The following is a 26,649-nucleotide window of genomic DNA, read 5'->3' as shown; positions in this document are numbered from 1 at the left end:
TCCTTCTCTTACTTAAACCATCTTCTACTCCATACTCCTTTCGACAGCACCAGATCCCTCGGTTTTCTGCCACCCTGATACTTATGTCAGTGTTGTCTGCTGACGCAGCTATGTTTATTTACCCTGTACTTGTCCTATATTGTCTTGAATTTAAGTCACTATTTTCTTGTTTTATTTGTATATGTACTCTGTAATTGGGCGCTGCAGATCTCTTGTGGCACCATATACATAATGGATGAATCAGAATGCGAATGCCAGTGGGCAGGTCTATCTATAGAGTTCAATAACAGCAGCGCCATCTGATGGGTATAAAAAAGTATTACATGTAAAAGGAATACTTTATAAGTTGGGTTTATTTAGACTTTATTTTTATAGACATACATCAGTGAAACACAGAAACCTGTTATGCACAATGAATCATTTCTTTGCACCTGTTATCAATAAGTTTCAACCCAATTTCTTTGCAAAGTGATTGGCAAAGGAATTTGAACACTGAAGCCATCATCTAAGCTTTATATATTGACTTATTATTGAAGACTGAGGGGTAAAACGTAACTAAGTGCATAGGAATAGTATTTTAAAGGAAAATGTCCCAGAGATTTTACTACAAAGGTTATAGAGTTGCTAAAGCCAATGAGACGGGTTTCCTAATTTTAATAGGTGGCTCAGATTATATAGGGGCCTATTTATCAACGAGTGTTAAAACTTGTTGCGTATGCTCCAGCCAATCCGCTCCCAACTGTCATATGTTTGAAAAATGACAGTTGGAGCACCATTTATCATGCACAATGGGTGGAATTCAATTGTTTGAAAAGTCGGTTGGGTGTGTCTGTTTTGTCCTGTCTGTTAGATAGGAAAAAACAGACACCCAACTGACTTTTCAAACAATTGAATATCCCCCAATGAGTTATATAATTCACAACAAGTTTTAAGACTCGTTGATACATTAGCCCTTGGGGATACCATTACTGTAACAGTGACCATGGTGCCTGGTTCCAACCCTCAGCCACCTCACTGGTAATTATATGTGGCATGGTGAGTGGCCTCCTTTTCAACACCACAATTGCATTGTCAAGTCTGATCAATTAAAATGGTGCAAACAAAATGTGATGTAACCATAGCAGCCAGTTGGCTATTGCGTTCCATTAGCCTCACTACAGAAAAAAGTTGCTATCTGGTTACTATGGGTTATGGCACTTCCTTGCTCTGTGCAGCAAGTTATATACTCCCTGGTGTGACACTATAAGGACAAGGCACACACAGGTGCTGGTAAGTGTTCCAATAGGCATGAAAACACTGATAAATAATTACTGAAGAGTAAACCAATTCTTGGCATGCAATTACGACCCTTTCCGAAGTCGCAAAACTGGTCAAATGGAAAATAGCTGAAGGGAAACATATGGACAAACAATTCAAAGCAAAAACTGAAGAAATGAATCAGAGCTCTATAGGCTAATGTAAAACATAGCTGGAGCTGGCCACCATATTGGTACCAGCATTGGCAAGCTACCATGTGTAAAGCCCTTAAACGAATGTCTTGACATTGATCCAGTCAATGAATGATGCTGGCTTGTGCAGGCTATTCCAAGTACACTTTCAGGCCCTGGGTCTTCTGGATGCTAAGCCCAAGGAACACGCAGAAGGATTTGTCCAGTATGGCAACCTATAATCAGCAGGGTTGGGCCGTAGGCAGCCATCTTTCTTCACCCAATGAAGACAGACATTTTGTAGGCTGAAGCACTCACAACTTGTTTGTTGACCACAACATGGCTGCTTCCATTAGGAGATGGATGAATTTAAGTCAGCAATATAAATATAGAGGAGTGAAATTCATGTACAATATAACATATATTACAACTAGACAATCTGTCGGTGGCCTCAGGGAATTACTCTTTTCTTGGGAGTTTCTATAGAGAAGGAAACCCGCGTTGTGTCTGAAGTGTCCATTTGGACCGACGACTTCCTCGGTCGGTACCTTTCAGGTAGAAGGGGGCTGTAGACCTCTCTTGTTTTCTTCCTAAAATGATTACCAACCATGACGTATAGGAGTGGATTAATGCAACTGTTACTATAGGCAATGTAGGTAGAAATTTGGTTAAAAATGTGATTGAATTCCGTCACAGCACATTTGGGGAAAAGCTTTAATAGGTCCAGCGTATCAATGAAAGCAGAAATATGGAAGGGAAGCCAGCATGCTATAAACAGCAAAAGCACAGACACCACCAGCCAGGTGGCTTTTTTTTCATTATTCACTTCCTTGAAGTGTTGCATGGTATTATTCCTCAGGACGTATGTAATCTGGACAGTGCAGAATGTGATGGCAATGACCGGTATCAAAAAGCCAACAAGGTTCAGTAAGATATTTGTGGCAATGTGCCAGTCGTCGGAGGGTGGAAAGGTAGCACAGACGGTAGTGTTTAAACTTGGAAGAAATAGCACTTTTCGGAATACGACATTGGGCAAACTCACTACCAGGGCAAAGACCCAGATGATTGCACAGTTCACCTTGGCACATCCAGCTCTTCTCAGACGGCCAACGGACATGGTCTTCACGAAAGCCAAGTACCGGTCTATACTGACCATCATGAGGAAGTAGATGCTGCTGAACAGATTCAGCTGGATCAGGGAATTGACCGCGAAGCAGAGAAAGCTGCCGAATGGCCAGTAGAATTTGTTGGAAATGTAGATGGCCCAGAAGGGAAGCCCACTGACAAAGATCAAGTCAGCCGCCGCCATGTTCCCCAGGTAGATCTCCGGCACCGTGCAGCGGTTTTTATGAAGCAAAAAGACTGAGATGACGAACAGGTTTTCTATGAAGCCCAAGATAAAAATGAACCACATGTAAATTGGTTGGTAGGTAAAAATCCATTCAAACTTTTCATGAACGATGCAATCAGCATCTGGACCCATTGTAGAATTCCCCAGCATACTGATACTGGTGTTTGGATATCCATTCATTCTTTTTATATAACGCACCTGGAATCCTGTTGGACACACACAGAAAAATATATTAATGGGTTTTCAGTCATTGCGCATAAACATTGTATTCTTATTACTATTATTATTACTGATATTATTATTATTATTATTATTATTATTACTCTTTAATAAAGGTCCCACAAGCATCAAACAATCACCCTTCCCCCTGCTTAAATTATGTAGAAACTATTTTGAAGGTTATTTACAGATAGTCATTAAGTGGCAGATTTATCACCATCTGCATCTGAGGAAGCGCAGGGGATGTGATAAAATCAATCTAATTCGCAATGCGACTATTGATTGCATGAATGCATCAATAATCGCATGCAGGGACAGAGCTTGCGAGAAAACTCGGTCCCTGCAATGCTACTCCCCAGCCATATCGGGGTATTTTCCATGAAAAATGCGCCGCCAGCACCTTAATCACCGGCAGCCCGCACCAGAGCACCGACCACCGGTCCCTGGGTAGGTGAGTATGATTTTTTTTTTGTGCACAGTGATCAGCTTGTGTGTCCATCGGACACACATATCTGATCACACTTCCAGCTCCCCACACAGCTTTCTCTGCCTCTGCCTCGGATCCGCAGTGAGCCAGTGAAGCTGACATTATTTTCACAGGGCTCACTGTGGTTTTTTTCACAATTAGTTTTTTGGTATATTTACTCAGATCACATTTCACATTACAGTATAAGTATGGGAAATGAGATTTTGGTTACTTAAAAAAAAAGTGAATTAAAGGGTTTGAAGCAGTTTTTCATGAAAACTGCTCCAAAAGACCTTTAATACATTCAGCTGATACTAAAATAATATGAAAAGGGTGTGAAAACAGAAAACACCCTCTTTCACATTATTTCAGCTAAAAAAAAGGTTAGTAAATCTGCCCCTATGTCTCAGCAGAGATTCACAGAATCTACTTTCCACTTCATATTTAGGGATGAGCGACTTTGGTTCTCTTAGAACTGGACCCGAACTTTGAGATCCGAGCCCGAATCCGAGTCAGGCTCTGTTTTGCGCACCTAACTCTGATCCGAAAATGAGGCAAAACGTCATCATCCCGCAGTCGGATCTTGCAGGTTTTGGATTCTATATATAGTCTTGGTGATCGGCGCCATCTTCACTCCGGATTTGGAGAGTGCACAGTAAGGACGTGTTCCTTCTGTGCTGTAATCGGATAGGCAGGTTTGGGAAGGGGGGCAGGAGAGAGCAGAGGGGTTGCAGCAGGAGAGCTGAGCTAACCGGGGGTGCTGCTTGTGTAGGTGTGCTGTGGCTGTCACTGTGTTAGGGGGCTCTGTATAGTAGACAGTGCACTGCATATAGCATACTGTGGCTGTGTATAGGACCAGGTGCTGCTCTCTGTCTATAAGGGGCTGTGTACTGCCGTATACTACTGCTATATATCCCCTGTATGTGATCCAAAGCAAAAAATATATCTCTATAGGTGCGTCACTCAGTGACGACTACCAGTACTGCCGTACACTACTGCTATATATCTGTGTGTGATCCAGAGCAAAAAATATATCTCTATAGGTGCGTCACTCAGTGACGACTACCAGTACTGCCGTACACTACAACTAGTACTGCGGCTGCCGTACACTACTGCTATATATCCCCTGTATGTGATCCAGAGCAAAAAATATATATCTATTGGTGCGTCACTCTGACTACTAGTACTGCATCTGCCGTACACTACTGCTATATATCCTCTGTATGTGATCCAGAGCAAAAAATATATTTCTTTCTATTGGTGCGTCACTCTGACTATTAGTACTGCGACTGCCGTACACTACTGCTATATATCCTCTGTATGTGATCCAAAGCAAAAAATAAATTTCTATTGGTGCGTCACTCAGTGACGACTACCAGTACTGCCGTACACTACTGCTATATATCCTCTGTATGTGATCCAAAGCAAAAAATACATTTCTATTGGTGCGTCACTCAGTGACGACTACCAGTACTGCCTTACACTACAACTAGTACTGCGGCTGCCGTACACTACTGCTATATATCCCCTGTATGTGATCCAGAGCAAAAAATATATATCTATTGGTGCGTCACTCTGACTACTAGTACTGCATCTGCCGTACACTACTGCTATATATCCTCTGTATGTGATCCAGAGCAAAAAATATATTTCTTTCTATTGGTGCGTCACTCTGACTATTAGTACTGCGGCTGCCGTACACTACTGCTATATATCCTCTGTATGTGATCCAAAGCAAAAAATACATTTCTATTGGTGCGTCACTCAGTGACGACTACCAGTACTGCCGTACACTACTGCTATATATCCTCTGTATGTGATCCAAAGCAAAAAATACATTTCTATTGGTGCGTCACTCAGTGACGACTACCAGTACTGCCTTACACTACAACTAGTACTGCGGCTGCCGTACACTACTGCTATATATCCACTGTATGTGATCCAAAGCAAAAAATATATATCTATTGGTGCGTCACTCTGACTACTAGTACTGCAGCTGCCGTACACTACTGCTATATATCCTCTGTGTGTGATCCAGAGCAAAAAATATATTTCTATTGGTGCGTCACTAAGTGACGATTACCAGTACTGTCGTACACTACTGATATATATCTGTGTGGGATCCAAAGCAAAAAATATATTTTTATTGGTGCGTCACTATTACTACTAATACTGCGGCTATCGTATACGACTGATATATCCCCTCTGTATGTGATGCAAAGCAAAAAATATATTTCTATTTGTGTGTCACTCTGACTACTAATACTGCAGCTGCCGTACACTACTGCTATAAATCCCCTGTATGTGATCCAGAGCAAAAAATATATTTCTATTGGTGCGTCACTCAGTGATGACTAGTACTGTGGCTGCTGTACGCTACTGCTATCTATCTGTGTGTGATCCAAAGACAAACATATATTTCTATTATGTACTTGAAAGGGGTGGTCTGTCTGCTGTATCTGAAAGGGGTGATCTGTCCATCCATACAGGGGCTCCGCCCCAGTGTAAAATTAAAATAATAAAAGCTAAAAACAAAAAGCCTAAAATTATCATTATTAAAAAAAATCTATTTTTTTTGTTTGTGCTGTACCCCAGTGTACTATACAATTTTTATTTTATTTTCATAAGTACTGTGACACTGCCGGTCAGACTGCAGTATATTATTTCCTACTTATAAATGCATTGTGCAACGCTGTCGGTGTAGTCAACCGCAATGTGTCATTATTATATATATTTCTGATTCATTTGTGCGACACTAACCTCCAGTGTGTGCTATAAAAAATACTTCTACATATTTTTGACTCATTTGTGTGACACTGTAACCGCAGTGTGTGATATAAAAAATAATATATATATTTTGATTTAAATTAATATTTTGTATTGTGTCATCCCAGTATACATCCAGGGACTGCAGCTGCTCCGTCCATCTGGGGTGTTCTGTCAGTCCACCCAACATAAAAGACATCTTTTTTTTATATATATATATTTTGTGCTGTATCCTCCCAGAATACATCCAGGTGTGCTCCATCCATTTCAGGGTGTAGTGTCTGTAGCTCATATTCTTATTATAACTTACTGTCCTATTTTCATAACTCTTCTTATCACCACATTGTAATTAATTCAAATTAATATTATTATTAATAATTATACATCAGATACATTTAAATTAAATTAATATAAACTCTCCACACTCATATAGTAAACTTTCTGCACATCAAATATATTGTTGAGGAAATGAAGAATTTGATTCTAAATAAATTAAATTAAAATAAATTGAAATTAAAATAAAGGAAATAAATTAAATCTAAAATATTGTCTATTTTTAATCTTCTTTGCCGTTATCTTTTTGTGAACTGAACTCTTGAGCCTTGCCTAATGCGTCTTTTTTAAATACATTCTTTTTTTTTTTTTTAAATGTTTTGTCCTCCCCGTATATACATCCAAGGGCTGCTGCTGCTGCTTCGTCCAGCTACCTGAGGTGTACAGAATAGTCTGAAAATGAGTGGAAATTAATGTTATTGAGGTTAATAATACTGTAGGATCAAAAACACCCCCAAATTCTGTGATTTTAGCTTTTTTTGATGATTTTTTTCTAAAAAAAAAATCCAGATCCAAAACCTGCAAGGGTGGTTTTGGCAAAACTAATCTAGATCCCCAAAACCAAAACACAAAACCCGAAAAATGGCCCGGTGCACACACCTATTCATATTACAGTGGAGCGTTTGCAGCAATATTGGCCGTAATATTTTATGGAGCGGGACTAAAAGAAGGTCACTGTGGGTTTTTTGTCTTCCATCTTCCCAACAAGCTCTTGATATTCTGATGGTGAAGAAGAATGTATTCTGCTGTACAATAGTCAAGCACACTTTTGGCCAAACCAGTCAGGGCCACCAAGAGATCTACTCTACCAAGGGGCTCAGTACTAGTGGGGTGTGACAAAGTGTGTGGAGGTGTGGCCAAAGCTTGTTCGGTAGACCAGGATGCTTTTTAAATGGAATTGGCACAACCACGCCTCTTCAACAGCAGAGCGTGTTATACACCACGCCCCTCTATTCACCAGCCCCACCACCTGTTATTCCATTACCTCGGCATAACCATAATATTTGCACCTCCCGGCCAAAAACATTTCTGCCCCCCCCCCCCCCCATACTTTAATTATAATGTTTACCTACATGCTCATTGCCAGGGATTTCATGCTCGCCGGCGGCGCCAGCATTCCCAGAATCCCAGCACTTCCGGGTAACGCTATATGCGCTGTGCTTCTCTGACAGACGCAAGAGGTATCTGTCTCCTCCTAGGTGGCGGACATTTTTGGAGGGACATTTTCAGCAGATTTCCATGCATATAGCCAGTCTGCATGAACTGTGCATAACACAGGCGCCGCCGCCCCCCCCCCCCCCCCCAAGCTACTGCATGGTCTGCGGGGGCTATTGCTACGCCACCTTATGTATCGGCCTATTTGGACAGGGGTATCTTTACAGGTTATTTTTCTGTATCATGATTCCATCAATGTGCAGAGCTGCATAATGAGCCTAATTCAGTAAGGATTGCAAATTCTGCTAATTAGCAGAATTTGCAATCCTTTGGATCGCATGCACAGAAAGTGTGGGTACATGCGCAGGACGGGCGCTGCGCCCGCGCCCGCGGGGCAATTGTAATAATTCAAGATGGATCGCGATTTGCGATCCAACCTCAATTAGCCCCAATATGTAGGTGCTTAATAAATAAATCATAAAAGCAAAACAATTTTCTCAACCAGGTGGGTCCCTAACAAATTAATCGTTACCCCTGTATGGGGGTAACCCGACCTATCTGCCGTCATCTAAAGTTACGTTGAGCCTAGACTGGATGAGATGAATTAATGTAATGCATTACACAATAAATAACATCTGATATAAATATATATTGTGACAATGATTGATGGTCCACAGCGTGGGAAGACGATGGACATCCCTCATGTTACTCTGCTTTACAGCCTCATTAATTTGTGTTTTTCTAAGTAATCATAAATTTGACATTAATCTGTGTGGGTCAGGCCTTGGCTCAGGGAATAATGTACAGACCGGTACCTGCTCTAGCAAATGCCGAGAGTGCATTCACCTAGGGATGAGGAATGATAAACGCTGTCATTTGTACAAGATTGCTAGTTTCATGCATGGGAGGTCTAACCATTGTGAGCAGTATCAGCAGCTGCAGATTTGGCACAGCCTGTTCTCTGTCTGAGAACATCTCTGCTTCGTTCAAATGTAAAAGAATCTTCAATTAAGTCAGGGTTTGAGTGCCTGTGAAACGGTGGTTTAATGGTGCCCACAATAGTATCGAACACAGATCACAGCGACGGAAATCTAACGGGCCGCGGCTTAGTAATAATGCATCCAATGCAGTTACTAGCTGCACCACAGAGCTGTAGGGATTGGTCCTTTTTAAACACACTAATAAATGTAACTAGTAAAATTCAAACGTCAAAGTATGTTCTGAAATACATAATATTGTTATGTGATGGCTAAAACTGATGTTACCCTCACATGCTGCTCCCCAATCCCCCTACATATAATATAATAAAAGCTCCAAAACAATGGCGTCACTTCCGGGACTCACTCCAAAATCAACAGGACACCATGGCTAATGTCCAACGTTTTCACTTTTAATTCAAAGTTTCCTCGGGGTCCCTGAGGAAAGTTTGAATTAAGGCTGAAAACGTCAGACAGTGGCCATGGTGTCTTGTTCCCTGGAGAGCTGCCATCACTTGTAGCTTAGAAGTCTATATTAAGCCATTTCCTCCCTACAGAACAAATGTATCCAGTTTACTACTTGTCACAAGGTGATTCAGCTGATCCAAGTACAGATGGGTCCATGTTTATCTTGACCTTTAATAGGATTAACTGAGACTTGGCAGTCGGACTTGATCGCTAGCTGAAAATGTTCGCTGCGCAGCGATGATGAAAAAAAAAAACAGCACTTCTGTGCATGAGGCACAATGCGCACGCGCGACATACTTTCACAACGACCGATGTAGTTTCACACAAGCTCTAGCGAAGCTTTTCAGTTGCACTGCTGACCACAGAGTGATTGACATGAAGTGGGCGTTTCTGGAAAAACTCAGGCGTGGCAGGGCGTGTTCGTGACGTCAAAACAGGAACTGAACAGTCTGAAGTGATCGCAAGCACTGAGTAGGTTTTGAGCTACTCTGAAACTGCACAAAAAAAGTTTGCCGCCGCTCTGCGATCCTTTCGGTCGCACTTCTGCTAAGCTAAAATACACTCCCCAGTGGGCGGCGGCATAGCGTTTGCACGGCTGCTAAAAACAGCTAGCGAGCGATCAACTCAGAATGACCCCCTTAATCCCCTGCTGTAATGACTTAATCCCCTGCTGTATTGTTCTCTGTATTGTATTGCAGCTGAGAACAATAGATGTTAATAAACCATGTTGTGCCTAGGCGCAGCAAACTAGCCAAGATAACCGTGGACGCATCTGTATGTCTGATATATTTTAATACAAGAACACCTAGAGGGCAGTATAGAGCAGCAGCAAGTGAATGTCAATGATAGGAAGACCCCACTCAGGATGAATGCATCCCCACTCAGGGTGAATGCATGGCCATCTTTATCATTAGCCGGAGAAAGCGTTGACGGTTATTATAATGCGGCAATGTTTTATAAACACTCCTGTACTGATACAGATGTATTTTCCATTTATACAAACTGAAAGGCCATCTGTTTTCCCAAAAGACACAGCTGGCAGCTTCTACTACAGCCAGGATAGACATACACAACCACACCCGTCAGAGAGGGCGTAAGGCCCTGCTGTTGTCTTATTGTTAGACTGGGGGAGGATCTCTCACATTTACAGCTGCGTGCGTATTTATACTTTCACCATCATGCTATCTCATAAACTGTTGTCGTCTTGGTGGCAGGGATACTGTAATACAGGATTCGGCCATACTGTCTCTCCTAATGCTCCGTCCTAACGGAGTGGGCTGGAATTGATTATAAAGGGAACAAACAAGGAGGGTCAGACATTGCCAATATCAGGAGTACTTTACAGAATAAGTTGAGCTCAAGTACAAGAAGAGCCTTAAATCGCTCCGTAGACGTATTGGGGAAAATATCAGTTAAAGCAATGGACAGGCTTCACATAAAACGCGTCTTTTCCGAGACTCAGTTGCAAAGTAACGGGTCACCAATTCACAAATGGATTAGTTTTTTTTAACCTGATTTCCGACTGATAAAATACACTACTATATTTTGCTCTAAAACAGCAAGAATATACCAATTGTTCATATATACACTCAGAGGCCATACTCTGTATTAGGTACACCGTATACTAGCTCATTAATGCATATATCTAATCATCCAATCATGTGGCAGCAACTCAATGAATAAAAGCATGCAGACATGGTCAAGAGGTTCCGCTGTTCTTCAGACCAAACACTAGAATGCGGAAGAAATGTGATCTAAGTGACACTGGCGCAGATTTATCAAGCCCCGGAGCGTGATAAATTGCACAGTGATAAAGTATCAACCAACCAGCTCCTGACTGTCATTTTTCAAACACAGCTTCTAACATGGTAGTTAAGAGCTGACTGGCTGCTACTTTATCTCTATCCACTCCACTTTCTCACTCTCCAAGGCTTGATAAATCTGGGCAAGTGACACTGTGTAATGATTGTTGATGCATGTGGGGTGGTGTATCTCAAAAACGTCTGATCTCTAGATTTTCAGCACAAGAGTCTGGAAAACGCACAGCAGCGATCAGATCTGAATGACCCCCATAGTGAGTGTGCAGCATGCACTATAGTCCTCATTCGGGTTCAATTGTGAAATTGCAAAAATTGCAGACGGATGTTTTTCGTCCATCTGCGCATGTGCAAAGTCTGTGAAGGATGCGATTGCAATTTAATTGACAGAGGTGGGCGTCGACGCGGCGTTGCAGGGGCATGGTCTGGACAACGTAGGCATGTCCTGACCATTTTAGGGACGGCCGCGTGACGTCACACATGGCAGCTGCGACGAAAGAAAAATGCCGGCGCTGCGCCTGGATAAATAAACCAACGGGTTGATGCATTATAGTTCTGTTTGGAGATCCATTTATTATAAGTTGGTGCCTTTCCAGGGTATACAGTATATACAGTACAAACACAGAACAGGCAGCTTGGTTACTTTGAGATATAGAATTATGACAATGTGGATTCATAGACTGGACACCCTGTCACCACAGGGGCTTGCAATGTTTCTCTTTTTTATAAATATATAGAGGGGTATCCAATTAGCCACGATAACGCGATTTGTGATTGCGGCTAATGTTATCGCACCTATCTCCTGCGCACTCCGGTTTGTCACACCTATCCTATTCCAAAATGGCGATAACGGGATTTGCACTATAATTCTAGCCGGCAAAAGCTGAGATAAGTATAGGAGAAAGTGGGGAAATCTACGTACCCCCCAAAAAGCCAAACTAATATCGGAAAACAGTATAGAAGTCTATTAGTGGCCATAATAAAACCTAATTGGTGTCATTACAATGGGTCAAATGAAGTTTTTTACAAATGTAAAAAAAAAGATAAAAAGCTATTTTTTTTCCAGAAAAATAAGTGCACTCATTAACTCTGGGGTATATAAAAATAGGCATAAATATATATTTGGGTCATTTTAGGGGACTTGAAAAAAAAAAAAAGTGGAACCAGACCGATTACTACCACCTGCATGTCTAAAAACACTTGTCCCATTCATAAAGCACCCCAATATACCTGTCCCATACCTTGTACCCCAATTTCCATCACTTTGCATTTTTTTACTCCGAAAATCACATCATTATTGGCCATTTAAAATAATTAAAAACTTCTAAATGCCTAAATAGTCATTCAGGGGGGCGTCCCAGGGGTTCTGAACCACACCCTAAAATTATTACCTTAACATAGGGATTTTGCATTACTTATTACCTACTCAGAGACGGTTACGAGAAATCCGCGACAAACCCTATGGAGTCTTATCGCCACTAATAGGATACTGAATTATCGCATTTGCGATAATTTATTGCAAAACCGTCATTAATTGGATTCCCCCACATAGTGTTTAATATTATTATTAATTATTATTATTATTATTATTATAATTATTATTATCATCATCCTTTATTTATATTGTGCCACAAGGGGTCCGCAGAGCCTTACTGTATAAAGTACATAAACAGAAACTGTATGAACAAAACAAGATCAAAAAGTGACTTACAGTACAGAATATTGCAGGACATGGACAAGGGGGGTAATTCAGGCCTGATCGTAGCAGCAAATTTGTTAGCAGTTGGGCAAAACCATGTGCACTACAGGTGCGGAGGATGTAACATGTGCAGAGAGAATTAGATTTGGGTGGGTTATATTGTTTCTGTGCAGGGTAAATACTGGCTGCTTTATTTTTATACTGCAATTTAGATTTCAGTTGAACACCCCCCCCCCCCACCCAAATCTAACTCTCTCTGCACATGTTATATCTGCCCCCCTGCAGTGCACATGGTTTTGCCCAACTGCTAACAAATTTGCTGCTACAATCAGGTCTGAATTACCCTTAAGGTTTCTTAATATTGCTGCAGTACCCAAATAAGCAACAGGGTGGCAGTGCCCACAGGATAGGTATCATTGTAGACAGTGGGGTAGAGATGATGGTATGAAGCAGAAGCACAAAAGGGAAGAGGGCCCTGCTCATGAGAGCGTACAGTCTTATCTAAGTTGTAATGTAACAGCTACATGCACAAGCAGCCAGTATTGACCTTGCATGCAAAAACATAAAAAAATAGATGCACAGTATTTGCTCCCTCCCCCGCATTGTAACATGGTTTGTATAGGTGCCCAGTTACTTTCTTTCTTCTTTCTTTACTCCCACCTAGTTTAGGAATTAATTGATTGCCTAATGCAGATGCCCCATGCAATTAGCTTGCTGTTTAATTGTTTATTTCTTAATTTTTATTTTTAGCATTGTTTGACTGACTTTGCTGCATTTATTGTTATTTTTCCTTTTTATGTATGTTTTTTTTTTTTTTTTCATCTCCCATTTAGGTTTATACCAGGTTTCCGGCATGTAATATGCTATATTATTATGGGCTGTGTTCCAACTTCCAACATGTTTTTTTTCTTGCTTTTTAAGGCGGACTGCCAGCCCGGCTTTATATATGTATAGCCTAGGTACGCAACATTTTCTTATAGCTATTTGCTTGTAGCATGCTGTAGTAATTTATTGTGTTCCGTGACTTCAGTCTGTGGTAGTATGGACACTACAATGCCTGATTTTTGTTAGTATAATATTTGCATTTGTTTAGTATGTATAAACTTATATTTAAATCTTAATGACACTTGTTACTACTGATGTGTCCTCAGACACCTAGGGGTATATTTACTAAAGTGCGAGTTAGTGTGAGGCACGAGGCCTCATCATGGAATTTCAATTTCCTCTTAACTCTACTGCAGAAAGAGAGGGGACGTTCTGTCCTCTTTGTGTCTTGTTTCCCCTGAATGTGCAAAATCAATTAGCGCCAGGATTTTTTTAAAAGCACAATTAATATGGTCTTGATTCCAGTATGCACGTTAGGAAATAACATGTTTACTGACGTAGTGTCAATGACAGTTTCCTTTACTATTATCCTTAAAATTCCCTGGAACCACTTAGCCTCGCTTGTTTATCACAATCTGCAGTTTTATGCTGATGATGGCCCTCATTCCGAGTTGATCGCTCGCTAGCTACTTTTAGCAGCCGTGCAAACGCATAGTCGCCACCCATGGGGGAGTGTATTTTCACTTTGCAAGTGTGCGATCGCATGTGCAGCCGAGCGGGTACAAACACATTTTGTGCAGAACCTGTAGTTACTTATTCTGTGCGATGATTGCAGCGATGAAGGTCCCGGAATTGGCGTCAGACACCCGCCCTGCAAACGCCTGAACACGCCGGCGTTTTTCCAAACACTCCCAAAAAAACGGTCAGTTGACACCCATAAGCGCCCTCTTCCTGTCAATCTCTTTGCGATCGGCTGTGCGAATGGAATCGTCGCTATAAGTAGTGCAAAACAATGAAGCTCTTTGTACCCGTACGCCGCGCATGCGCAGTGCGCCCCATACACATGCGTAGTTTTGCCATTTTTTTAAAATGATCACTACGCAGCGAACATCGGCAGCTACCGATTAACTCGGAATGACCCCCGTTATAACTAAGATACTTTTGCCTAAATTCACAAAGTGAAAATGAAAACTTTCATGCAAATTGATCAAAAAACTTTTGTCGGGACATGGGCCTTTCCCGGTAAAGAGCTGGACGCAACATGGTACAGATGTGGCCACGCTCATCGTTGCCGTGATGCGTACGCAGGCATCGTGGCATAGTGCAAATGCGCCGCACTGTGAATGCCCGCTCCGGGCGTTCACACTATTGGTTTCAAGCGGACAGAGTAGCGGGCACACTAGTCGCACCAACGCTGCGCATAGCGGTAAAACGATGAGCATGGCTACATCTGTAGCTCACGCTGTCTCCGTGCTTCCATGGCCGGCATTGCTACGAGTATCGCACATGCCTGCCCGACGACCTGCGCAGTAATATTTGCAAAAAAGTATTCATCGGCCACTGTAGATGTATGTGGATTGCATCATTACTGTACACTTGTCATACAGGAAGTGTTTGTTACACAGGAAGTGCTGCTGCAGCCATTATTCAGTATGACTTGCAGGGAGTAAACACACTTCTGCAGCTCTCCAGAGTCTTCTCCTCCTGTAGGGAGGAGAGGATTCGGTAAGGAATTGTGTCTATTCATGAAGCAGTGAAAAGTGTGCAGAAGTGAGAAAGTGGAGAAATTGCCCATGGCAGCCAATCAGCATTGAAGTAACATTTATAATTTGCATACTATACAATGTACGGAGTAGCTGATTGGTTGCCATGGGACACTTCTCCACACTTTTCACTGCTTCATGAATAGACCCCTTAGTAACATAATAATATGTTGAAGTTCTTGAGGCTCCTTTTACGATGGAGAAGATTGGAAATGCTGTCTCTTCTCTACCACCGTCTAGGGCTCCAGGATCAGATGGAATCCCAGTGGAGACTTATAAAAAGTTTAGGGAATTTTTCCTCCTACATCTGTTAGAATTATTTAATTCATTATTTGAGTGGGGATCCAGTTCTCCCTCCATGACAGAGGCAATTATTATGGTGCTGCCAAAGAACGAGAAAAATCCCTCCTGTCTGGAGTCATATATACCCATCTCTCTCCTGGCTACAGATGTAAAAATAATATCTAAAATCTTCGCCATGCGATTAAATCTCGTAATTACGACAATTATCCACCCTGACCAAACCGATTTCATGCCGGGGAAGTCAACAATTCAGAATTTGCACAGATTATTTTGTCCTTTGCAGGGTGGTGACACATCGGGATCAGGGGCTGTGGTGGTATCACTCGATGCCGCCAAGGCCATCGATTCCGTAGAAACTACAGTGGCTGGTGTCACGGATCGGCCTGGGAAGGTTCGGGGGTAGGGTTACCACCTCATCCCTTTAATTCTGGACACATATTAATTACACAGGTTCTGTGGCTGATTAAAACCAGGTGAAATGGAGTCTTGAAGTCAGCCCGCCGCAGAATCTGTGTAATTAATATGTGTCCAGAATTATAGGGATGAGGCGGTAACCCTATTCGGAGGTCCGGGACTTACCAGTCGGGGGCTGTTGGCGCTGGGCAAGGTGTGTGGGCAGGTCGGCGGGGAGCCGTGGACCCCGATCCTGGATTCCAGAGTGAAGCAGGCTGGGAGCTGTGTCATCAGTGCCCTTCTCACTTCCTGGGAGGGGTTCTAGCTCCAGCAGCCAATGGAATCTTAGCTTAAGGTATAAATAGGGAGCTGAGGAAGCAGGAAATTGCCAGTGCAACGTCTTCAACATTTTAAGCTGTGGTACCAGTTCTCTGTGCTCCGGAGCAGTGCTCGTGCAGTAACAGTGTACCGATTTGCTTCCAGCTCCTGTTTACATTTCCTCCAGAACCTGCCACAGAATCTCTTCCATTCCAACTGTAATTTCAGATCCTGCATCCTACCCTACCATCAGGTCATAGTCGCCACAGTAACCAGATCTCCAGGATTACCCATGTTCCATGTTATGGTAGATCGGACCCAGTCCAGCTCCAAGTTGGCCGCAATCCGTGTTTCTAGTCCCTAGCCCTGGACGGACATTCCAGTCGGATCACTGTTAAAATAAATCCATGCGAAGAGCCTTTATTCGCCCAGCGCGTCTATTGTTCAAAGACTCTGGAATTCCTGAGCCTCCTGTATTTAATCCGGGTCCACAAATCCCTCCTGATGTGACAGTCGGCTTGCAGGACCCCATGCATGACACAGCCGTCTGACGGTGTCGCCGTTGATCCGATGTTTCGTCCTATGACGCAGGATACATACAAGAAAAATCGCCAGGCACATTCTCATTAAAAGGATCACGCCTAAAGATATGTAAATGCTGCTCCCCAATAAGTATTTTTGAATACCAAATAAATTATATATAATACAGATGGGGAAGAAACTCACCAATGGGGGCGCATAAGATTACACTGCTCAACAACATAAAAAAAAATTCTATAGTCTAGGACACAGGTTCTCAAACTTGGTCCTCAGGACCCCACACAGCGCATGATTTTCAGGTCTCCTCACAGAATCACAAGTGAAATAATTAGCTCCACCTGTGGACCTTTTAAAATGTGTCAGTGAGTAATTAATACACCTGTGCACCTGCTGGGTTACCTGCAAAACATGCACTGTGTGGGGTCTAGGACACAGGTTCTCAAACTCAGACCTCAGGACCCCACACGGTTCATGTTTTGCAGGTCACCTGCAGATTTTTAAAATGTGACAGTTGGTGATACACAGTGCAGCTGCCAGGTAACCTGGAAAACGTGAACCGTGTGGGGTCCTGAGGACCGAGTTTGAGAACCACTGATCTAGGGTATTTAAATGAATTTAGGGTAATTTGAGGGTGCTGATTCCAAATATGCCATTGGTTTTCCCAGATTTGCTCTATTTTATTTAGATATTGTATATACTGTACCCTGAAATTGCATTTTTCCCATAAGCGCTTTAGACCTGCTTGTCTTAGTAGTTGTGGTTTGATCTTCATTGTGTACTTACTGCATCCGACACTTTTAGTTACTTGTTTCTTCGTTCACAAACATCATTAAAGAGCAAAATTTGTTGTTTTTCCAGGCATCAAAACATTGATCGGGAACATTGTGACTATCGGAACATCAGAAACATCGCGCCCATTGCGGCTTTCATTTTGAAAGCCGGGATAGCCTCCAGGTACACAGTAGTGGCTTGGGGGGGGTTAATTTACACTCCCCAGCGGCTGCCATTGTCTGCAGCTGCTGGAGGGGGGGGATCCTGCCGTGCTGACCGATCAGCAGTGATCGGCAGCATGGTAATCAGTGGGAGAGAGTGCAGGGAGGCAGAGCAGCAGCGGAGGGAAGTCGCATCTGATGCGACCATGCCAGGCGAGTGGTTAAAGCAATAAATGTCAAAAGTTTACCACATTTAAATGTTGTTTCATCAAATAAATATTCATTTTGAGTGTCTTCAGTTTCTTTTGAAGTGATTTGTATTTTGTAGTAATTTCTACATGCTAAGCTACACGGTTCTGAATATCCAAAACGTAATATGCGTTTTACTGTTTATCATGGGGTACCCAATTATCTAAAAAAGTAGAGCCAATCTGGGAAAACCAATGTCATATTCAGAATTAGCGCCCTCAAATTACCCTGAAAAATTCTCAACTATAGGCATAGTGTTGACCAGTGTTATTAATCAAGCATATAAAAAGATTTAAAAAAAAAATCTATTTAATATACAATCATTAATTCATAAACACAGAATTATTCCACCTAAGGGCCTCCGCCTACAGAGAGTGAAAACCCGCCCCGTGCAAGTGTGTGAATGCATGTGTACACGGGCCCTCATTCCGAGTTGATCGCACGCTGCATCTTTTTGCTGCTCGTGCGATCAACTTGACACCGCCTATGGGGGAGTGTTTTTCTGCATAGCAGGAATGCGATCGCTTGTGCAGCCCTGCTATGCTAAAAAAGGTTTCCTGAAAAACAAGACCAGGGTAAGAGTTACTTACCCTGTGCGACGGATCCAGCGACGAAGGTCCCGGTATTGACGTCAGACATCCGCCCTCCAAACGCCTGGACACGCCTGCGTTCGCCTCACTACGCCTGGAAAATGGTCAGTTGGCGCCCCGGAATGCCTCCTGCCTGTCAGTCTTCTTGCGATCGCCGCTCCAATCACTTTTTCCGCCGGTGGCGGCGCTGCCCAGCGCCGGCTGTCGCTGGGCAACGACGCGCATGCGTAATGCATCCACCGCACATTTCCAACCCGTTTGCACCGCTACGACAAACTGCAGCATGCGAACGGGTTGGAATGATCCCCACTGTGCGAAAACTTCGCCAGACAGCGGACATCTGCAAATCCGCTCACAACTCACTCACCATCTAATGATTTTTCCAGTGTGTGCGCAGCCCAGGACTTACTCCTACAGTGCGAGAGAAACAGGCTGATCGGGGGCCGGAGCTGACGTCACACACCCGCCCTGAAAACGATTGGGAACGCCTGCGTTTTTCCTGACACTCCCAGAAAACGGGTAGTTACCACCCCCAAATGTCCACTTCCTGTCAGTCACATTGCGTACGCCTAGCGATCGAAATTTTTGCACCATTCTGTTGCTGTTTGGGCTCGCGCCTGCGCATTGCGGTGCATACACATGCGCAGTCATTTGATAATCGCCCGCTGTTTGATTTCGCACAACAACAATCGGGTCTGAATTAGGCCATAAAACAATAAAAAATGCTCCTTTGTATAGCGAATAAACGCAACCAATGTCACTAACGAGGACAGTGAAATCACTATTGATTTTTAAAGTACCCGATATAGAAGGTTTGAATCTCAGCTTTAATAGTCACTGTCCATAGTGCTTCACAATTAGGCAGTTAATTTGCTGCATAGTACTAGTCAGTGCTTAAAGTGGTCCTAGAGAGGTGCTGGAACTCCCTCCCCCCACGCTTGTTAAAATTAAGGGATGTCGTGCACCGCGAAAGGGGGCGTGACCTCAAACAGAAAGGGGAGTGGTCACCCAATAGTATCCCCAATTCAAATTACGCCGCACAGTAGCACAATCTTATTCACATTACACCACATAGTAATCTCTCTTATTCATGTTATGACACACATTAGTGCCCCTTTTACACAAAGTCCACAGTAGTAGCACCCCAAATACACATAATGCCCACAGCACTAGTGCCCCTTTTGTCCCTAGGAGTGATGCCCCTTATTAAGTGCCCCCCTATGCAACGCTCTCATTAGTATTGCCCCCAGTAGTTATGCCCCCTGTAGATATGCCCACTGTAGATATGCCCCCAGTAGTTATGCCCCCAGTAGTTATGCCCCCAGTAGTTATGCCCCCAGTAGTTATGCCCCCAGTTAGTTTGCCCCCAGTAGTTATGCCCCCAGTTGGTGTGCCCTCAGTAGTTATGCCCCCAGTTGGTGTGCCCCCAGTTGTTATGCCCCCAGTTGGTGTGCCCCCAGTAGTTATGCCCTCAGTTGGTTTGCCCCAGCAGTTATGCCCCCAGTTGGTGTGCCCCCAGTAGTTATGCCCCCAGTTGGTGTGCCCCCAGTAGTTATGCGCTCAGTTGGTTTGCCCCAGCAGTTATGCCCCCAGTTGGTGTGCCCCCAGTAGTTATGCCCCCAGTTGGTGTGCCCCCAGTAATTATGCCCCCAGTTGGTTTGCCCCCAGTAGTTATGCCTCCAGTTGGTTTGCCCCCCAATAGATATGCGCCCAGATCCCCCTAGTAGCGCTGCTTACACAAACACAAAAAAAAAAACAATACTCACCAACCCCGCTCCTGCTTCCGGACTGCAGCCTCCGTCTGGCGCCCGCTCCTCATAGCTACGGGAGAGACGTCATGACGTCCAGCCACACACACTGCCTGAGCCGGAAGCTGCTGCTTAGGTTGAAGGAGCTGGCGCTTGCTGGTAACACAGTCTCACAGGGCGCCCACCATTTCCCTAGGTTATGTGAGCCGGTGGAGGCGGAACTTTGTTCCGTCTCCAAATGGAACTGGCGGAACGCAGTCCTGCCCCGTTCCGGCTCACTTTAACCTCTGGTATTAGTGTAATACTGTATATATCATGTGCAGGTAGATACCTGTCAGTCACTGGTGTTGGAGGCTTTTGTGCAATTAGCCTATTTCAGACCTGATCGCTCCTATGCGATCGGATAGTCACCGCCCAGACAGAGTGAAAACCCGCCCTGTGCAAGGCTGAGTACGCCGTGCGAAATGCTTTGCAAACGGCAGCCAGCTGCAAATCCGTTTACATCTCACTCATCATCTAATGATTTTTCCAGTGTGTGCAGTGTGTGCGTAATCCAGGACTTACTCCTACAGTGCGATACAAACAGGCTGATCGAGGCTGGAGCCGACGTCACACACCCGCCCTGAAAACACTTGGGAACGCCTGCGTTTTCCCTGTCACTCCCAGAAACTGGCCAGTTACCACCCACAAACGTCCGCTTCCTGTCAGTCACCTGCGTTTGCCTAGTGATCAAAAAAGACGCTGATCTATTTCACAGTTTGGCCTCGCGCCTGCGCATTAAGATCCGTAGTCGTTCTATAATCGACCACCTTGCGATTTCGCACAGCGGCGATCAGGTCTGAATTAGGCCCAGTATTATAATCCCTTTCAATCAGTGGTTGTTCATCCAAGTAGCTGATACTTTATCTGAGTTATTATTAGCTGATTACCGTCAAAGCCAGATCAGTGCAGAGTCTAGCAAGCGAGCCAGCAGATCCCAGAACGGATTCCCAAGCTGTCCGTCAGCGCATGCTGGTCCGAACTCCGCCACTGTAGCTCCAAAAGGCAGTACTCCATCATGCACTGTGCTCCTAGTAGCCTGCCGCTGCTCCTGTACACAGGACTTCACGTGACATAGGGGTCTATTTTAACATTATTTTTACTAAAATAATGTGAAAAAGGGGTTTTTCTGTTTTCACATTATTTTAGTATCACCTGAATGTAGTAAAGGGCATTTGGAGCAGTTTTCATGAAAAACTGCTCCAAACCCTTTTTTCACTTTTTTTAGTAACCCACATCACATTCCCCTATACTTATATAATGGGAAATGTGATGTGGCCAAATTTACCAAAAAAAAAAAAAGTTAAAAAATACCGCAGTGTGCCCTGTGATAATCTCGCCAGCTCAGGCTGGAGAGTTCACAGGGCAGCACTGCGATAATGTGGCATTTGCCCCTGGCAGAGAAAGTTGAGCGGGGACCCGGCAGAGTGATCAGCTATGTGTGTCCGATGGACACACAAGCTGATCACAGTGTAAAAAAAACAAAAAACATATTCATCTGTCCAAGAAGCCGGTGTCCGCTGCTCCGGTGAGCACTGCCGGGCGCTGGGTCCCCCATGTGCTGCGCTGTGACCCCCTGGTGCAGTAAAGTGACGCTGCAAAACGGCAGCGCACTTTACAGCACCGGGGGTCACAGCGCAGGAGAAGGACCCGGCGCCCGGCAGCTTCCTGAAGCAGCCCCTTAGGCAGTCATCCAGATAGTGGCAGGTCGGGGAGATCTATTCCTTAACGTGTTTCTCTGTCACTTCCATCTGTTTCATCAGAAGGTCGTCCTAGGATGCAGCTCGGATCTCTAATGAGAGCAGGAGGTGTCTACTTCTATCAGACGCCCTACTGCTGCGTCACCATACTAGTGCTATCACTGCTGCTTCCATGTCAGCAATGATAGCACCTCCAGCCAGGGCTGCCAAGAGAAATCCTGGGCCCACGGTACAACAACTTCCTGGGCCCCCACGCCCCCCCTGGATGGGGTGTGGCCACAGCACGCCTAACATAAGAAGCACCCACTCACAGGAGCGTGGCATGCCTTCCAGCCAGGGCAGTAAAGAGCCTGGATGGGCCCAGGTCCTTTTCAGGGGGCATGGCCTAATGAGAGGAGGCGTGGCCATATAAGAACATACATACATAGAAAAAAATACAGAAAAAATTGTATTTTAAGCACTTCCCAGGCCACACTGCAGCCCAGCATACAGTAATGTGTGCCGGGCTGAGAAGAAGCGCTGCAGTTGCCAGGTAAGAGTGGGGGTGGGGACCTGGACCCCCACTGGGCCCCTCCATCAGACCTGGGCCCAGGTAATTTGTACCCACTCCCCCCCTCTCTCTGCACCACTGCCTCCAGCCACATCTGAATGAGGCCCACTGTGAGACAATACGGGGCTGCTATAGTAATATATCTCTTAATCACATGATCATGAATACAATTAAATAACAACCTGTAATTTACCTAGTGACAATGTGACAATAGACGGACTACACTCCGCAGCGCCGTGTTCCTGCTGGTGTCAGTGGTAATATTCATGTATACCGTCACCATATACCCAATTACTTATCTCCAGTATGTGATACTAGAACCGGGATGTAGTTATGGGAGCGGCGGTCAGGAGACCTCCGGTCACAATACCGGCACCTACATCCCGCCCCCTTAGAACCCCGACGGTCAGCATGACGACTAGCAGGGACTATTCCCAGTTGTAAGTGTCCACGACACCAATAGAGGGGGAACAGAACCCGCTCGCCACTGAGCTCGCAAAGGGCTTGTTGCGCTCGCCTTCCCCGCCGGCCATCTCCATGCCGGGACACCAGAAATAATTACGTAGTCTGCGCACTCAAAATCGGATATTCTCAGAATCACATTTTAGCTCCAGAAATGGTCTAGTCCCTAGCGTCATTTGACAGATCTGTCCGGCCCATACCCAGCTTAAGGCCCAGATTCATCAAGCCTTGGAGAGTGATAAACTGCTTGGTGATAAAGTACCAGCCAACCAGCTCCTAACTGTCATGTTACAGGCTGTGATTGAAAAATGACAGTTAGGAGCTGATTGGTTGGTACTTTATCACCGTGCAATTTATCACTCTCCAAGTCTTGATAAATCTGGGCCAAAGTCTTCAATTTGCGCCTTCCTTCATCTTCACTGCAGATTGACGCACTGTACTTTCTAACACACGCCTCTAAGAAGGGAGAGGGGGTAGGAGGCGGGAAGGAAGCCGAAGGGTTCAAGTCCCACATACCCGTCTGCTGCATGTCAGCAACCCCGCTGCCGTACTAAAAGAAAGACTACAAAATAAAACATTCCGCTTTCATTACACAACACTACACTGAGATGTGTCCCCTATAGTATAAATGATGAATGTTGTTGAACCAAAAATAACAGAAGGGCAACAAGAAAAGAGCAAAGTTAGTGTTTAATAAACTAAAATATAGCTTTTAGCTAAAGTTCAGTTCTGCTAAGTCTTGTTTTGCCATTAAATGTCCCTCAACGCATTTTGGGCAAAACCATGTGCACTGCAGGTGGGGCAGATGTAACATGTGCAGAGAGAGTTAGATTTGGGTGGGTTAATTTGTTTCTGTGCAGGGTAAATACTGGCTGCTTTATTTTTACACTGCAATTTAGATTTCAGTTTAAACACACAACACCCAAATCTAACTCTCTCTGCACATGTTACATCTGCCCCACCTGCAGTGCACATGGTTTTGCCCAACTGCTAACAAATTTGCTGCTGTGATCAGGTCTGAATTAGGCCCTCTCTCTCCAGGTAATTGTGAGGCAACCACACCTACTGAACCTGGCTTGTACAGAATTAGGGCTGAGCACGTGGAGGGGTGTAAAGTGCCCAACTGAGGACTGACGGAGATCTGACAGTCAGCGCATCCAGCCGACGTACACGGTTCTATTTTCTATTCACTCAATGAACAGCCAGTTCTTTAAACAGACTGTAAATCACAGCTAATACCCCGCACACAGACAGATCTTATGCTCAGTTACACAGTACTCTTATAGGCTGGCCATGACATAATTCTCACATATACAGTAGTTGCCCCCTGTCCTTAATTTTCAGGAACTGTCCCAGGTTTTAAAATGTTGTCCCCGTAAATGTCCCTTTCTGTCAGTATTTACCAACTGCACAATAAAAGTCTTCATTTCGGTTAGATGTCATTCATACTATACTAAGGGGCAGATTCAATCAGCCATGCACGGCCATGGGGCGGGTGGCCTGTGCTGACCTTGCGGGGAGGGGGTCCCGTGCCCTGGACTTGAACCTTTAGTGGTAGGGACCCACCAGATGAGGTCACCTGGTCACGGTTGTGTGCCCAAATTTTGGACAAAAATGATGCTAAGCTCCTCAATTTTTCTGTATGATAGGTTGCAGTGATTATTATAATTATTCTGATTAACATAGTAACATAGTAACTAAGGTTGAAAAAAGACAATTGTCCATCGAGTTCAACCTATTTGTGGTCTCCTATGCAGTCTTATTATAGCACTAGTTATTTTTATGTTAGGACTAAGTGCTTAGTACTATAGAGTGTGCATCTGCATTTTCTCTTTTTTCTGTGTGGAACTACACGTCTCAGCACGGTCACACATTTAATTATATTTAGAATAAGAGTGTGCCATCCAAGCCCTCCCAATATAGAAATCTGCAGAAGACAATCTATAGATTAAAGCCATATGTTGGTAGACACTCCCTATATAACCTGTTGTGCATTGTGAGTTTGACCTTTTCCCCATACAAGGCTTTGTTATAATTCTCTTGGGGCACAAGAACCACATGTAGTGAGCAGTAAAAGAATACTAATGTCTGCTGTAACGCCGGAATATCTAATGGCAAATTATAAGGGTTCTTTACAATTTTCCTCTATAAGACTTCATCAATTTAATCCAAGCCGTCGTTATTCTGCATAAAGGTATTATATAGCCTAATATATGACAAATCCTAAATATATTGATCAATAGCAATAACCTCCCCCAATTTGCAGCTACAGAGGTCATGATATACATGTGTGTCTGTGTGGATATATAAATTGTAGGAGCACATTGGTTTATCAGTGTATTAAGTAAGAAACTGCTCTCCGCTGGGAATTATGTGAAGCTGTGCCCCTGCAATGCCGGTGACAGCGGAGCATAGGGATGAAAGTGAGTTAATGTATTGCTGACGTTCACCATAAATAGAAAGTTAAGGGGGAAGCAGGGGGGGAGTACAAGTGTCCAGTAATAATAAACAATATTCTCCCATTTTGCAGATTGAGCAAACAATACAGGGAATGGGAACGTCCCCCAAATACACATAACAGATGAAGAAGTATTTGTTATTCATAGAAAAACGTGGATACATTACCTGGCAAACAATGGGATCCCCCAAAGTGGTGGCTGCAATGAAACGGTCAAATCCCTGAGTGTGTTTTGAGTGTTTTGTGGCAGGCTGGGCGATAATATACTGTATGAGTGATATCATCTCACAGCCCTGGCTGCACCAGCAGAGAGGAGGGATCACACAGATCTGCCTGTGACATGGAAAACTCGCTCAGCTAGGGAAGTTCACACAGCAGCTGCTGGGCTGGCAGGAGGGCACATGCACCGAGTCCTGGAGAGAGGTAAAGTACCAGCCAATCAGCTCCTAATTGCCATGTTCCAGGCTGTGTTTGAAAAATGACAGTTACAGTAGGAGCTGGTTGGTTGGTACTTTATCTCTCTCCGCTTTATTTCTGCAAGGCTTAGCGCATCTGCCCCAGGGTCCTATGGCATAAGCTGTTGCTGGCCATCGTGTGACTCTGTACAATGACGCTGGGATTTCTTGCAGAATCTATAATGTATCACTGGATGTCAAAAATACTAAAGGGGGAGATATATCAAGCCTTGGATAGAGATGAAGTGGAGATGGATTTAGCCAATGTAGCCTACAGGCTTCAAATCACATATAGTTTACCATGAGAGAGGTCCCCAGTAAGGGCCACTCGGGCGTGCGTGGTCTGATTACCCCTGATGTGGGTCCAGCAGCATAAAGGGGATCCGGTCTCTAGATCGACAGTAACTAGGTCGACAGTGTCTAGGTCGATCACTATTGGTCGGCAGTAACTAGGTCAACAGGGTGTCTAGGTCGGCAGGGCCTCTAGGTCGACATGTTCTAGGTCGACAGGTCAAAAGGTCGACGTGAGTTTTTCACGATTTTTCTATTTTTTTTTAACCTTTTCATACTTAACGATCCACGTGGACTACGATTGGAACGGTAATCTGTGCCGAGCGAAGCGAGCCATGCAAGGGGACACGGTGCA

At 44.1% G+C, this 26,649-nt stretch overlaps 2 protein-coding genes across 3 annotated transcripts in view; both read right to left on the bottom strand.

Moving 5' to 3' along the window:
* The window catches only part of LOC134981196 (B2 bradykinin receptor-like), a 170,862-nt gene extending 145,071 nt beyond the window's left edge, over nt 1-25,791 (bottom strand). The window contains exon 1 of the mRNA XM_063948439.1: nt 25,716-25,791. The gene's annotated coding sequence lies outside the window, so the exon portion shown is untranslated. The remainder of the gene's footprint in view (nt 1-25,715) is intronic.
* On the bottom strand, nt 336-25,803 carry LOC134981194 (B2 bradykinin receptor-like). 2 transcript variants are annotated; one of them, XM_063948438.1, is made up of 2 exons: nt 25,716-25,803; nt 336-2,984 (listed from the first exon to the last, which is right to left on the bottom strand). In XM_063948438.1, exon 2 carries the CDS (start codon nt 2,956-2,958, stop codon nt 1,879-1,881), a length of 1,080 nt encoding a protein of 359 aa, XP_063804508.1. In that variant the 5' UTR covers nt 2,959-2,984; nt 25,716-25,803; the 3' UTR covers nt 336-1,878. The 2 variants fall into 2 exon arrangements, with proteins under 2 accessions (XP_063804508.1, XP_063804507.1); XM_063948437.1 differs by lacking the exon at nt 25,716-25,803 and adding an exon at nt 16,149-16,752.
* Nucleotides 25,804-26,649: the final 846 nt, after the last annotated feature.

This window comes from Pseudophryne corroboree, chromosome 12 (assembly GCF_028390025.1).
Source record: "Pseudophryne corroboree isolate aPseCor3 chromosome 12, aPseCor3.hap2, whole genome shotgun sequence".
Classification (NCBI taxonomy): domain Eukaryota; kingdom Metazoa; phylum Chordata; class Amphibia; order Anura; family Myobatrachidae; genus Pseudophryne; species Pseudophryne corroboree.
This window is presented reverse-complemented; position numbering and strand designations above follow the sequence as displayed.

Excerpts from the sequence above, each read along its gene's own strand:
- LOC134981194 (XM_063948437.1), bottom strand. The coding sequence starts at position 16,371 with ATGTTGAAGACGTTGCACTGGCAATTTCCTGCTTCCTCAGCTCCCTAT. Across the intron at positions 2,985-16,148 it reads GCGCCAACAGCCCCCGACTG|GATTCCAGGTGCGTTATATA; the intron begins GTAAGTCCCGGA and ends TGTGTCCAACAG.